Source organism: Colletes gigas, unplaced genomic scaffold, assembly GCF_013123115.1.
Source record: "Colletes gigas isolate AHSC1104 unplaced genomic scaffold, ASM1312311v1 Colletes_gigas_Sc00012, whole genome shotgun sequence".
Taxonomy (NCBI): Eukaryota; Metazoa; Arthropoda; class Insecta; order Hymenoptera; family Colletidae; genus Colletes; species Colletes gigas.
The window spans coordinates 3,670,347-3,684,943 of record NW_025106641.1 but is presented as its reverse complement, the minus strand read 5'-3'; the positions used below and the strand labels follow the sequence as shown (position 1 = coordinate 3,684,943).

Here is a 14,597-nt window from a genome sequence, read left to right as displayed (position 1 = left end):
ACGGCATTAGCATAGCCGCGGATTAACGGTCCGAGGCTCTCGCGGCGGCGATGTTCCTATCAATATTCCAGAACCCTGGGATGTAAATCGTACTCACGTGGAAATTGATTCCGACGTTTCGACGGCGTTGCAGCCAGCTTCATCAGGGGCTCGATAGGCTGGAGATGTTACAGACTGCCGGGGCAGATAGATTGCAGTATTATAGACCGAGGATTAGGTGGATCATAGACCGGTTATACGCATAATATCCATTATGGAAAATCAGATGATCGATTTGGGGGGCATCCAGTGCCTGATTAGGCCCTGAAGAAGCTGGGGCCTCCGCCAGAGCCTTGATGCAAGCTACTTGGATCGGTCTTGGGGACATTTGCAGAACCCTTATAGAGTTTTATATCTCCTCTAGCTCCGATAACATTGAAACTAAGGTCCTGAATACATCCTAAACTCTTCTTTTGGACTTTCCTCGTTAACTGACCTAGTAGAAGTCTCCCGTGTAGCATCCACTTTTCAGAGTTGCCTTTGGAGGCCGCCTCGATGCACCTGGTGGCCATCTCGAGCGCCAGACCGTGCCTTCCGGTCTCCAAATAGCACCTGCCGATCTCGTGCCTGATCCAAGCGACGGGGATCGGTTCCCTGAGGCCTCTGGCCAGGTGTTCCCAAGCCCTAGCGGCGGCGTGGAGGTGTCCAAAGCTCAGGTGCACCTTCCCAAGGGTGACCAGCGCCCGACAGAACTGGACCACGTCGCCGGTGCTCTTGGACAACCTGACCAACCGCGAAACGTTCCACGCTGCTCGATCGTGTCTCCCCAGGGAAACGTGGATCAGCGACAAGTAATGATACGATCCTATCTGATAGCGGCTAGGGTCCTGGAGACCCTCCGATAACACCAGCAACTCCTGCGCTATCTTCAGCGAGGCCGCCATCTTGCCCGACTCGAAACACGATTTCAGATTGTCCAGATACGCGTTCGCCAAGTTGTTCAGCTGTCGCAGCATCGTTTTCGACCGCGCCAATTGGACGCTCGAGGGCCTGGGAGACGGCACTGTCTTCCAGAACCTCTTGTGGTCGTCGAAATAGCTGAAAACAATGCGGAAATCGCATTAACGGATGGCCGGTCGAGCGCTTGCAAGAGAGACAAGAGCCTGGTAAAATTTTTGCATAACAATACCTTTCTATCGGTTTTGAAACAATTATTAATGAAATTGCACGGGTACTATGGGATCAACGCTGACTAGATTGCTACTCGAAAGCTCGAGCTCTCGTTTAGGTACTGCCTACCGTTTTCACGCGAACGATCTAATTGTCTCGTCCGTGCAATTCGGAGTAATATATTGGATCCGAAGTCTTAAGGCTTTCACGGGCGTGCGTTCCCATTGATGCAACTGTTAAGTCGCGTCTGTATAGAGCGTTGCTCCGTCGTTTCAATTGCCATTGAGTGTGCGTCCTTCCGTGGATAAATTAGAGAAAGGACGAAATTCACGAGAAATGTCGGCCATAAAACGCCATGCTTGACCCTAAACCACGAATCCGCAATTAAAAGTTTACACACCCGAGGGCCTCGACCACCGTGGACGGATCGGGCGACTTCTTGAGCTTGTCGTTGGCCTGGAGGACGGCTGTTTCCGGGCAGAGGGTGACCGTCAGCCGTTCGTCCGTTCTAGCGTTCGATAAAACCCTCCGTAGCGCTTTCGAGGGATTATTGCAGGAGCTTATCGTCGCCGTGGTCCTCCTGGCGGCCACGCTGTGACTGCTGTCCCGCGGAAACAAGTTCGCGGCTCGATGGTACAACACTAACGCGGACTCGTAATCGCCGCTGGAAATTCCAATTAAACGGTTTGATGTTCGTGCACGGCGGAGCGACAGGCCTCTTAGTCGCGACGCGCGGCCTGAACTCGCGATTAATTACTACCAGAGTCCTGTTTAAGCGACTCGAACGCCATTACGGTGACGTCGTACTGGATGACGCCGCAAGAACCAATTAACCAACGCGTGTCCTTAATCCTGTCGCGCTTAAAGCGCTAAAACCATCGAATAATGCGCGAATAAATACGCGATGTGGCGTGAAAAATAAGGTACGAATCGGGTTGGTGAATGAAACCGGAATTAAGTCAGAATATTCGATCAGAGTCCACGGTTGTAGTTTCGCGACGAATATCGTCCTGTAATTTATTACCGTTCGAACCGGATTTCATTGGGCAAGCGTTTCGTGCCACAAACGATCGCATGACAAAGAAGCTAAATAACTTGCCCGGCCGTAATTCCGCTACCAGCATTACGCGATTCCGCGGTCTCGCTCTGGCTGGGGTTCAATCGGCCGAGAAGCGTTCGCGTTCGTTTATGGCGAGCAATTCATAGCGGCCAGGAAACACCCGCACCAATTGACAGCCCTTGTGAATGAAACGGTGACGTTAATGCTTTCGGACCGAAAGGACCGATAATCGCCAACGATAATTCGCGACTGCATTATTCGGACGAATTATCCCGGTTCTTTGGGAGGCTAACGATACATCGATACGGCTTCAAAATTGAAACGTGTTATTAACGTGAAATTCACCGTGCGTTTATGATTTACCTACAACGCGTCCACCTTTCAACGATCCTGAACGAAATTTCACTCTGTTAATCTTTACACGCCGGTGGAAAGTATAGGCTAATTGCAATTCAGAGTCTGTGTTTGCGATGTCCCTATAACGTGTACCATTCCTCTCCAACCCTGATGGAACTTTGTTTAATTACCCTTCGTGTATACTTTGAATGGAATCCAGAGTCTGTGTGTTTGTGATTTCCCCGTAATAATTCCTACAAAATTCGTTGGACGTGTAACCGTGGAAAGAGATGGGAAGAATTGAATTTCGAACCGAATGGTAATACAGAGATTAACATAATTTTGCGTCGGCTTTTCAGATTCGTGTTTCTTGAAATAATTGTACGGGACAGCGGGGGTTGCGTCGCGCGCTCGCGATAATTAACAATGCAAAAGTGATTAAGCGATACCGTAGGGTCTGTCGAATAACCGAGCGCGACGTTCCAAAAAGGAATAAATTAATTTCGCTGATTAAATCATCAAAACCGCCCAGGAACAATACAAACGAAACCGAACGGGCATTTGAAACGCAATTAAATTGTTACCGGCGCGATTTCAATAATTAGTATCAGCGATCGCGACAGAACCACGCTAACAATGTTTCCACGTATCGCGTCGATCTATTTTTCAGATCCTGGATCATCGACATGTATACAGGGTGTTCGGCCAACCATGGGAAACATTTTAATGGAGGACTCTAGAGGCCAAAATAATACCAATTTGTTCATGGGGGCTTCGTTAAAAAGTTATTAACATTAATAACTTTAATTATTAAATTAAAAAATTTCAAATCGTTCTGGAAAAATTATTTTCGGCTGCGGGGGTCGATTACAATCATTTTTGGTGAATAGAGATACCCTCGAAATCCTGCCCGCTTTCGAGGAAAAAAATCGAATAAGTGCTGAAACTTTTCGGCGAAAAAAAATTTTCCAAATCGTTTTAAAAAAATTATTTTCGGCTGCGGGGGTCAATTACAATCATTTTTGGTGAATAGAGATACCCTCGAAATCCTACCCGCTTTCGAGAAAAAAAATCGAGTAGGTGCTGAAACTTTTCGGCGAAAAAGAATTTTCCAAATCGTTTTAAAAAAATTATTTTCGATCGCGGGGGTCGATTACAATCATTTTTGGTGAATAGAGATACCCTAGAATTCCTACCCGCTTTCGAGAAAAAAAATCGAGTAGGTGCTGAAACTTTTCGGCGAAAAAAAATTTTCCAAATCGTTTTAAAAAAATTATTTTCGGCTGCGGGGGTCAATTACAATCATTTTTGGTGAATAGAGATACCCTCGAAATCCTACCCGCTTTCGAGAAAAAAAATCGAGTAGGTGCTGAAACTTTTCGGCGAAAAAGAATTTTCCAAATCGTTTTAAAAAAATTATTTTCGATCGCGGGGGTCGATTACAATCATTTTTGGTGAATAGAGATACCCTAGAATTCCTACCCGCTTTCGAGAAAAAAAATCGAGTAGGTGCTGAAACTTTTCGGCGAAAAAAAATTTTCCAAATCGTTTTAAAAAAATTATTTTCGGCTGCGGGGGTCGATTACAATCATGTTTGGTGAATAGAGATACCCTAGAATTCCTACCCGCTTTCGAGAAAAAAAATCGAGTAGGTGCTGAAACTTTTCGGTGAAAAAAAATTTTCCAAATCGTTTTAAAAAAATTATTTTCGATCGCGGGGGTCGATTACAATCATTTTTGGTGAATAGAGATACCCTAGAATTCCTACCCGCTTTCGAGAAAAAAAATCGAGTAGGTGCTGAAACTTTTCGGCGAAAAAGAATTTTCCAAATCGTTTTAAAAAAATTATTTTCGATCGCGGGGGTCGATTACAATCATTTTTGGTGAATAGAGATACCCCCGAAATCCTGCGCATTTTCGAGAAAAAAATTCAGTACGGGCGGAACTTTAATCGTTAATAACTTTTTAACAAAGCCTCCATCAACAAATTGGTATTCTTAATTTTCGCCTTATTTTGGCCCCTAGAGTCCTTCATTAAAATTTTTCCCAGGTTTGGCAGCTTTTAAAGACGATTTCCTGTTAAAAATATCTACGAGTTTTCCATTATAATTCCGAAACCTCGAAAATCTTAACCGTGCATTTAGCTGGCGTACAAATAAATATTCCGGAGCCTCCTGAAAGGCGGAAATCTGAAACCGATTTCGTCGCGACGGGATCGTTATCCCCGCGAATTAATAATGCATAAATTCGGTCGCTGGAAGTCGGAAACGGAAACGGAAACGGAAACGGCGGAATCTCGAATTCTGTTTGCCGTCCGAGTCGCTTTGGCAACCGATAACCTTGTCGACGACTCTGTCGTGGCCCCTTCGGCCGCGGAAAAGTTTCGGAATATGGTAATGTCTCGCCTGTGATGGAGTCGATCGGCCTCCCGGTGAAGAGCCTGCGCGAGCTCCCGACGACACGACTTCGCCTCGCTGTTACGCTCCTGGCGAGCCCGATTCTCCGCATTTTCCACCGTTTTCCGCGTCTCGTTCAGGTCCACCAGCTCGCCCTTCAGGACTCTGCCAGCGAGCACCGCCATCGATCTTCAAACTAGAACGCTTCCGCTTGAAATCTGCCACAGGAATATCTCAAACCACTGTTTTCTTTTTTTTATTCTGCGCCTGTAACCTCGTGGGTTTTCTTTTATTCGTTCATACGGGTTTACGTGCTTCGACATTGCGAGAAACTAATTTTTACGAAAAACAGACAGGGGGTAGGTGCCTAAACTTTTCGGTGGAAAAAAAAAATTTTAAATCTTTATGAAAAAATTATTTTCGCTTTTGGGGGGTAATTACAATCATTTTTAGTGAACAGACATACCCACGAATTCCTACGCGTTTTTGAGAAAAAAATTCGAGCAGGTGGACAAATTCTTCGATAAACTTAAAAAATATCAAATCGTTATAAAAAAATTATTTTTGGCTACAGCGGTCAATTATAATCATTTTTGGTGAATAGACATACCCCCGAATTCCTACACACTTTCGAGAAAAAAATTCGAGTGGGTGGTGAAATTTTTTGCCGAAATCAAAGAATTTCAAATCGTTCTAAAAAAATTATTTTTAGTTGCAGGGGTCAGTTACGATCATTTTTGGTGGATATACATACCCCCAAAATCCTACGCATTTTCGAGAGAAAAATTCTTTACCGAAAACATAATGTGTGACCATAAATGTTTCCTCAAAAATTCACGTTTATGTTTAAAAAATCATTACTCCTGAACGGATTGGAGGATTTTAATGTTTCAAAATGCAAACAACGTGTATTTTGCTAATTATAATTTATATGTTTTAGGAATATTGGGTACCAGGATCCATAGTCACCTGAGGAGGAAGAATAATCGTGTCAGGGAGGCAAGTATTTTAATTCTTACGTTGTATCAAAGATCGTACAATTTACAACAACACGGTAACGTCGTTAACAATCGTTGTAAGCTTAAATCTAAAAGCCTGTCACGAGACCATAAGAGACTTGGATTAGATAATTATGTTTCGAAGACACAAGGTAACTTTACTCGATACATTAACGAAGCCCTGCCTAAGGGAGGAATACACAGAGCAGAGGAAAGAAATCGGAAACTTTTTATCGCCCGATGTCCGTCGGAAGATGGCCGAAAAAACCGCCCCCCCGATAGGTTCTCCAGTTAATTATAAAGTATCCGAAGATCCATCCAGCCGCGGGGGTGCGCAAGAACTTTTCCAATAGAGGGAATCTGATGTTCTTCTCAACTTCTTGGACGTACTCGACGATGCAGGGGAGCCTATACTTTCGATTTAACGCCGACGAAGTCACCACGATTCTCAAGATTGGAGTCCTACGCCAATGTCGTCGATCCTCGCCAACGGACGGTGAAAACTTCCAGCGCAACAAAACATCGTTGGATCCCCAACAGACTCTGCAATTGATTTTCCAAGGAGCTACAAAAATATTATCGATCCTCGTAGATTATTCTCCAGGTGGAGCTCACCCTTCCATCGAAGCAGAGCATAAAAAAATTACCGTCTCGCGTTCAGTCGAGCGCGTCGAAGTCCACGAAGCCTGGCCTCTCCATGGAAGAATCGTAGTGCTTCAGCAGAGCCTTCCTGGCCTCCACTTCCGGGTCCTTCCGTGGACTCGGGAGAATGGTCATCCTCTTGCAAGGCAGCTTGAATTTCTTGTCGACCGGTTTGCAGCCAGGCATCACGGACATCCTCCTCCTGGCTGGCACCGCGTCCATGCTCCTCCAAAGGAAGTCCACCTTGGTCTTCGTGTCCTTCGGCATCAGATCGAGGATCAGCTGCTGTCTCTCGGCGATTGCGTCGAACACCAGCATCTTCTCTATGTCCATCTCGTCGATTATGTCCACGATCCGCGTGTAGAAGTCCACCAGGAAGTCCAGGCCGAGTTTCTTGGAGCTGGTGAGAGCCAACAGGGCCGACTCCTTCGCCTCGTTGCGATAGTTCTGGTTGATCTCGATCCTCATGAAGAGATGATGGGCGTTCAGGATCCACTGCTCGCTGCCCGCCTGCTCGCCCATGTCGCTGGCCTTTTTCCCGTAGAATCTGGCCAGGTCGTAGCGCCTAATGTCGATCAGGTGCTTGCAGAGCTCGTGGAAGAGCCAGGCGAGCTCCAGGGGCTCCGACGCCATTGCTAAACGCCTGACGTTGGTGACGATCGATTTTATTTACGCTCTCCGCGAGCTTTCGGGTCATATTTTGTCGTAGTTCCCAGACTTCCTGGGGAGAGACTACGGCCGTGGGAGCCGAGGCTCGCTTACGACTGCAATTTAGTTTGATCAGGGCAGCCTCGGGCCACCCGGACGGAGGAAATCGATTTTGATTTTAACCGCGCGTCAGTTTCAGACCGGAACAAGTGCTCGCGGCGGAAGATACTTCGCGGGACTGTTCCGCGAACGCGGACAGCGACAAACAAACTGGATAAAACGTAATGCTTGAATTATGGCGTCCGAAACTCCCGACCCAATTCCACGGCTTTGTTTCGCATAAATTTACCGCGGACGGGCTTTGCACAACATAAATTATCCGGGCTCTCTGTGCTTTTTCCGCGTTGCTGCTGAAACGGCTGTGACTCGAGTCCGTAAGTAGCTTTGGCGAAACGAGGTGAACGTTATTGCAAACGATACCTTCGAAAAACCCTGAGCGTGTCTTTTCCTTGGTTCAAGCGCACCCAGGCGATGTCCGTGTCGCGTGGCAATTCGGCCACGCGTATACCCATGTGGTGTTTCAAATACGTCGTCTTCTGCTCCCTGGTCCGCAGATGAGTCAGATCGCGGACGTCGATGTACGCCCACGCCACCATGTTGTACACCGCGTCCAGACACTTCTGCCGCAGCGGGAACATCTTAAGGGAGTACGAGTCGAACTTGTCCTTGACATGGTCCACCATTCTGGAAACGCCTCGGGAGTTTTTCTTTTGGAATCGATCGGAGGAACTGCAAAGCGAAACCCACCTGAAGAACGTGATGTAATCCTTGCTCGTCCTCACGTCGTGCAGACGACGCAATATGAAGTCCGCTTCGATGACGATGAGGTTTCTGCGCATTTGCTTCTCGGCCTCGATCATCGCTCGATGGCCCTCCGGTATGGCCATTCGTTCGAAGAGAGTCACGTAAAGGGGTCGTCTCATTCGGAGGATGTTCTGTCTGCGTATGGCCCTCCTGTAGTTCTTCGCCGCCAGTACATGCAGCTCCTCGGTGGTCGCCCTGTTCGGGGACTCCAGGATCTCCGGCCGTTCCGTGAGCGTTTCCAGAAAGTCCTTGTCGTTGGCCAGGTAGCCCAGGTATATCTTCGCTATGAGGCGCTGGAACCTTTTGAACTCTGTCTCGGCTTTCATTTCAGGGTCGTTCACTTTGAACTTGGACTGCTCCTGCTCTATGCCTGGTAAATTGATTCTCTTTGATGAGATTTGCAAAAACAAAAAAGGAAGCGAGAAAGATCGTGGACCCGTCGCGGGTCGAGCGCTTGCGAGATAGACAAGAGCTCGCGTGGCCCTCTGACGGCGAGCGCGGCAAGTGGCGCCGCGAATGGACGAAGACGGGTCACCGGGACGCTCGACTAATTTCCAACCGTCGACTTAACTTTCTGATTTAGTGACTTTAATTCCCCCGTAAACACGGTCCCGCGGAAAATCAAGTTAGCGCGGACTTGTTCCGTCGCTGGAACTTTCCGCGGACTAATTGGACTGTAACTCGACGTCCCGGTTACGAAAATTACTTCCCGCCACCGGATGGGAGAGGAGAAAAAAAAAAAGGCTCGTTACAACTTAATACCGTTCGTTGAACAGTTTAACTTGCCGGTGCAGCGGATTGCAATCCCGTTACGTTGCTCCCCCGGGGGGCATTGTGCGTACAGGACGATAATAAATATTATCCAGCCCCGTATTCTCTTTTTCCGAAACGCTGGAGACCGTCGCTCGCGAGCACAACGAACGGTGTAATAGGATTTCGCGCTTCCGGTTTTGAAGAGGCGCGCGGAGAACGATTCGACGGGGCTTTTGTTGTCGGAATTAATTATAGCGTGCGAAGGGACGAGTAACGTATTCAAGTTTTGGAAAATTCGTTTGGTCGAACTGATTTCGTTCCCTTGCCTTCGAGTTCGTCCACCTCCTCTTCGAGCTTCTCGAACATCAGTTTCCGGTGTTCCTCGAGGTGTTTTATCCAGGGCGAGAGAAGCAGAAGGGCTTTGGGCGAGGTGTTCCTACCGACGCAGTCGTGGATGGTCTCGTTGCCTTGGATTATTCCATGCTGCAGGGCGACAGTTCGACGTTTCTGGAAGCCCATGTGGGCGTGAACCAAACTATACTCGAACTCTCCGACTTGGAAAAGGGTCTGCAGCTGCTTCTGCTTCACTTTCGAGTAGGTTGCGTCTGAAAATCGATAGCGCTCCCTTGAAATAAACTTTTACCTTTAAATAAACATAGCTGGTTACGATTGGGGAAGATATAGTCACGGATGAAATCATTAACGAGCCTCCGTCCAATAAAATATTAAAGTTCAACAAGTCCGTGGGAGAAAGAATCAAGTTTTAACGAGCATAGAAAACAAAGTTTGTTCGGGATAAAATTTTTAATTAATTAATTATAGCTAGTTTGCAGGAAATCATTGTCGTGCGTGCAAAGTAAGTATAATCTCAAGGAAAAGCAAGCTAAGTAATTGCATCGAAGCACCGTGAAAACTCGCCCCGGGGCCGGCGCGGTCCCCTTTAAAGTTGCTTCGTCGCATAAATTATTTTAAACTGCTCCCCGCTCCACGACACCGTTAGAACAAATCCGACGCCGTCCGCTTCCTGGGTTACAGCGGAAGTAGGAAATTTGCCCCGCCGGACTTTCGCGAATTGCACGTTATCTCACGCTGCCTAAGTACTCTTTAAGTCCTGACATACAGGGACCGCTTTCGGTCCTTATTCTTCGCGCTCCGCGAACGAAACTTTCGCTCCGCGTTAGCTTACAAAATATTGCGCAATCCCTTGGACCTTATCCTGCAAAATGCATATTTTAAGAGGAAATTACGACCTCGAGAACCGTGGGGAAAAATTCGAACTCGCAAGGTGGACTGCGGGAAATGTTGTCCGAGCGCTATTGGATCGAGCGAACGTTATAGTCGATGACTCACGAATTAAACTTTTAATTTTATGCAGGAGTAAAAAATATTAGGCGATTCTGTGAACCTTCCCCTTTAAAACGAGCGCTTGGAAAAGGAAAACCGACTTCAGGAACGTTAGAAAAAAAATAAAACGTGTAAGCTGTCCTGTAAGAAATGTAGTCCAAGCACTACTGTTTTATAGTTAGTGACTCATGAATGAATCTTGAATTTTATGCCGGAGTAAAAAATATTAGGCGATTCTGTGAACCTTCCCCTTTAAAACGAGCGCTTGGAAAAGGAAAACCGACTTCAGGAACGCTAGAAAAAAAATAAAACGTGGAAGCTGTCCTGTAAGAAATGTAGTTCAAGGCACTACTATTTTATAGTTAGCGACTCATGAATGAAACTTTAATTTTATGCTGAAGTAAAAAATATTATGCGATTCCTTGGACTTTCCCCTACAAAATGGCTGTCTTCGAAAGGTGAATCGACTTCAGGAACGTTGGAGAAAAAATGGAATCTTGTGGATTGCACAAGTTTCCTTGGAACAAAGCTTGAAATAAAATATTTCAACGGAGTGAATAATGTCGTTCTAACCTATAGATATGCATTTCTCGATGGTCTTGATCGCCCTGGCGTACCTCGCGTAATTGAGCTGGGTTTTACCGAGGCCTAGGTAGGTCCTCAGATCGTCGTGAGGGCATTGCTGGATCGCTTTCTCGAAATAGTGCTCCGCGACGGGGTAGTTCTCCTGGGTGGCTAACTTGCGGGCCCATTCCCGATAAACGATCCAGTCCCTGAAGAATTCTGGAGCCTCCTTCTGCTTCAGCATCGCCATCGTGGCGAGTGTTGCCCAGGGGAGGCGGAATTATTCGGAAAATTTGACCCCTCGGTCGATCTCCGCGAATTTCGAGTCGGCTAACCTATCCGAGTGAACGATATATATAATTCACGAGACTGAAAGCCACCGTCGTGGAGATCAAAGGCTCCCCTTCACTCATGAATTTTGCACCGCGGTCTCGGGACGGGATCGTTTCGCGCTCACATCTTTGCGAAACCCCACCTTTTTCTTTTTTTTTTTACGTTTTCGGACGAAGATAACCGGGACCAGCGGTTTATCGAATCGTGACAGCCGATTTCTCGATTCGAACCTCACGCCTTGTAACTACATTCGCGAAACAGAGTTGGTTTATCGGTGGTCTGAGAAGTATCTACGCAAAGTTGGTCAATTTTGGGAAACGTGTATTATATTTATTAATAATACGACTCGTAAAATAAGATACGATTGATTGCAATTGATTTCAGCGATGCGTTTAATAGTCGTTGATTCTTGGAACCGGTTCTGGGAGTACATTTTGAGATTCGCGTGCTCTCCCGTCTGGAGTTCCTTTGAGCGCACGTCGAGACCTATCGTAATCCGCTTTCGACTGTAAAATACTGCACAGTACATGTAAAGCTCTCTGTGGCATTAATTGTCACGTACAGCGAGGGATTACATCGAAACTACCGAAGTGGATTCGTGGCTGGTACTTTGTCCTTTTCCGCCGCGGTGACGGAGGGTCCTGTCGTTTTCGAAACTTTTTCCCGAAACGTTCGAACCGGACCTACCGATTCTGCATCGCCGAAGATGTCATAAGAGATATAATCCAAGCACTCCTTCGTTAAAGCTAACATTATAGTTGGTGACTCACGAATGAAACTTGAATTTTATGCCGGAGTAAAAAATATTAGGCGCTTCTGTGAACCTTTCCCTTTAGAACGAGCGCTTGAAAAAGGAAAACCGACTTCAGGAACGTTAGAAAAAAAATAAAACGTGTAAGCTGCCCCGTAAGAAATGTAGTCCAAGCACTACTACTTTATAGTTGGCGACTTATGAATGAAACTTGAATTTTATGCCAGAGTAAAAAATATTAGGCAATTCTGTGAACTTTCCCCTTTAAAACGAGCGCTTGAAAAAGGAAAACCGACTTCAGGAACGTTAGGAAAAAAATAAAACGTGTAAGCTGCCCCGTAAGAAATGTAGTCCAAGCACTACTACTTTATAGTTGGCGATTTATGAATGAAACTTGAATTTTATGCCAGAGTAAAAAATATTAGGCGCTTCTGTGAACCTTTCCCTTTAAAACGAGCGCTTGAAAAAGGAAAACCGACTTGAGAAACGGTCTGAAAAAATTCGGACACATAAATCGAATTCTGAGAAATATCGTCCAAGAGAGCATATCATTGTTTTTAATCAGTGGGACTAATTTACAGTTATGGTTTTCTGTTACAGGGTCGGGGGATCGCGGACACATCGATTTAGCTGTGCCCTCGAGATGCTGTGATGGCTCTGCTCTACAGATTCGTGCGGGTGCCTGACAGCAGTTGCACGCGGGTCTTCTCGTTCGTCGTGACCAGGAGCGTGGTACGCGACCCCGAAAGAGACGTTACCAGCAAGGAGCTCGTCTGCGGCTTCCAACGATGGTCCGTCGCGTTTTCGCAAGGAAACAAGGTGATCGAAACGGTCCCCGAACCCCTGGAAACTTTATTTCTCGTTCTTCTTAGCCTTCGATAAAACCAAACGTCCAAAGATGAAAGATACTGTCTGTGTTGAAAGGTGCTGGGCGCGTACTTGGTATGGCGGAGCGCGTCGAGGAATCTGCGGGTCTACGTGGACTTCACGTTCACCCTGCTGAACAGGGAACACTTTTCGAGGAACGAAAGGTTCTCGGGGAAACGTGTAAAGTTCACCTACGAGGCGCCGGCCCAAGGGAACCGAAACTACATCCCGGTGTCGGACCTCTACTATCGAAACTTCACCGACACGAACGACGAGTTTCAGCTGGAACTGGCGATGTCGAACGTGAGGACCGTCTTCATGACGGAGCTTAAGATGCCGAGCAGCACGTTCCCCACCGGGCAGTCCAAGCCCAACAAGCTGGAGACGGATTACTTCACGTTTTGCGGGTTCGACTGGAACCTGGTGATCTATCCGTACGGGAGCAAGGAGTGGAAGGGGTACCGGGGACACGACAGCGGCATCAGCGTCTACCTGATGAGGCTGACGGGGTTCGACCATCGGTGCAGCGTGAAATACATCGTGGTGCTGGGCGAGGGCGAGCGTAGGATCCATGCGGGCCCGATGGATGACATCTCGGACGCGGAGGGACGCTGCTCCGGTTGGCACACTCACGTCAGGTGGTCGGAGGTCGCGCACAAAGGGGTGGTTCGGCTGTCTTTTGAGATGGTAGAGGCGAGAATTATCTGCGAGGTGGCGGTCCAAGCCCGTGGTCCGGCCGTCCTGGCCGCCACGCCTTGCTACGATCGTGACAAACAGGCCTGGACCATTCGCGCCGACCTCCACTCGGACACCGTCAGGCTTCACTTGGTCTACAAGGATATCCACAACGTCCCACGGAATCATTTGAGGTTCGTTGCTTAGGATTAAACCCCGCGGTGACGCTTCCCGCGCTCGCTGCCAGAGGGCTACGCTCTTGTCACTCTCGCAAGTACTCGATCGAACCCTTCGTTCCTATATGCACACTCCTTTCCTTCTCTTTCTGTTAGTTGTTTAGATAAAGGGTTAACGAATGTAATAATTGGACCAGGTACGTGAGCTGGTCGGCGTACCTGCTCAAAGAGGAGGAGTCGGGCACCACGGTGATCGGTTTGCCGGGCGCCCCGTTCAGCCGGTACTACGCCCAGGAATCGACGGACGAGGGCATCATAATGGAGACGGAGCTGGACACGAACGAGATAAAGAACAACCAGTGCCCGTACCTGACGGACAAAGGTCAGCTGAGGGTCCGGCTGGAGTGGAACGAGAGCCACCTGCTGTTCCAAGCCACCTATCACAAGTACGACGACGTGTGCCGTATACACAATCAGCAAATGAGACGCGAGATAGCCACGCTCCAGGGTGAGAACAACACCCTGGAGAGGCAGCTGTTCAGCTACCAGAAGAGCCTGGCGTACGCCCAAGCGCAGCAACAGCAACAGCAACAGCAACAGCAGAACGAGAACCAGCAGCTTCACGGTGGCCATCAGGCGCACCTGGAGAGGTCCGCGTCCACGGACACCGAATATGCCTGACAAGTGGAACAGATGAACGAGTCGCCGGCCGCCGGTTCCAGACGGCAATTGCCAATCTTGCAGGAGAACGATCACCGCGTCCACCAGAACCTGGTGAGGATGATGGACCGACGGCTGAGCAACGTTCAGCTACAGCAACACCTGTACGAGACGGAGCCGCAGCAAAGGTTCGGCGACGGTTCGCCCAGGCAGAGCTTGGATGATCATTCCCAGCAACAGGAGCACCGTCGGAGTATCGTGCAGCAACCGAAGTCGGCCAGGTCCAGCGTCGGGAGGTCGGACAGCGCCTCGGAACGCGGAAACGACCGTTACGCCGGCTATTATTTGGGGTACGTCGGTCAGGCAGCGCACAAAAGACGT

At 48.0% G+C, this 14,597-nt stretch overlaps 3 protein-coding genes across 3 annotated transcripts; 1 reads left to right on the top strand and 2 right to left on the bottom strand.

Annotated features, from left to right (window-relative positions):
• Positions 1-296: 296 nt before the first annotated feature.
• LOC122398927 (outer dynein arm-docking complex subunit 4-like) lies at positions 297-5,126 on the bottom strand. The gene is made up of 3 exons (XM_043399192.1): positions 4,951-5,126; positions 1,550-1,813; positions 297-1,077 (listed from the first exon to the last, which is right to left on the bottom strand). Exons 1-3 carry the CDS (start codon positions 5,124-5,126, stop codon positions 297-299), a joined length of 1,221 nt encoding a protein of 406 aa, XP_043255127.1.
• A 2,567-nt stretch (positions 5,127-7,693) lies between these two features.
• LOC122398924 (outer dynein arm-docking complex subunit 4) lies at positions 7,694-11,004 on the bottom strand. Its single transcript, XM_043399189.1, has 4 exons — positions 10,764-11,004; positions 9,173-9,451; positions 8,037-8,463; positions 7,694-7,973 (listed from the first exon to the last, which is right to left on the bottom strand). The coding sequence occupies exons 1-4, from the start codon at positions 11,002-11,004 to the stop codon at positions 7,694-7,696; spliced, it is 1,227 nt and encodes a 408-aa protein (XP_043255124.1).
• A 1,441-nt stretch (positions 11,005-12,445) lies between these two features.
• Positions 12,446-14,238, top strand: LOC122398857. Its single transcript, XM_043399099.1, has 3 exons — positions 12,446-12,657; positions 12,763-13,574; positions 13,754-14,238. Exons 1-3 carry the CDS (start codon positions 12,490-12,492, stop codon positions 14,235-14,237), a joined length of 1,464 nt encoding a protein of 487 aa, XP_043255034.1. The 5' UTR covers positions 12,446-12,489; the 3' UTR covers position 14,238.
• The last annotated feature ends 359 nt before the right edge of the window (positions 14,239-14,597 follow it).

Coding starts and splice junctions, on each gene's coding strand:
- LOC122398927 (XM_043399192.1), bottom strand. CDS start 5,126: ATGGCGGTGCTCGCTGGCAGAGTCCTGAAGGGCGAGCTGGTGGACCTG. Junction 1,814..4,950: donor GCCGATCGACTCCATCACAG/GCGAGACATTAC, acceptor TGGAATTTCCAG/CGGCGATTACGAGTCCGCGT. Junction 1,078..1,549: donor ACGGTGGTCGAGGCCCTCGG/GTGTGTAAACTT, acceptor CATTGTTTTCAG/CTATTTCGACGACCACAAGA.
- LOC122398924 (XM_043399189.1), bottom strand. CDS start 11,004: ATGGCGATGCTGAAGCAGAAGGAGGCTCCAGAATTCTTCAGGGACTGG. Junction 8,464..9,172: donor GGAGGTGGACGAACTCGAAG/GCAAGGGAACGA, acceptor TCAATTTACCAG/GCATAGAGCAGGAGCAGTCC. Junction 7,974..8,036: donor GATTACATCACGTTCTTCAG/GTGGGTTTCGCT, acceptor AGGCGTTTCCAG/AATGGTGGACCATGTCAAGG.
- LOC122398857 (XM_043399099.1), top strand. CDS start 12,490: ATGGCTCTGCTCTACAGATTCGTGCGGGTGCCTGACAGCAGTTGCACG. Junction 12,658..12,762: donor CGTTTTCGCAAGGAAACAAG/GTGATCGAAACG, acceptor CTGTGTTGAAAG/GTGCTGGGCGCGTACTTGGT. Junction 13,575..13,753: donor GTCCCACGGAATCATTTGAG/GTTCGTTGCTTA, acceptor TAATTGGACCAG/GTACGTGAGCTGGTCGGCGT.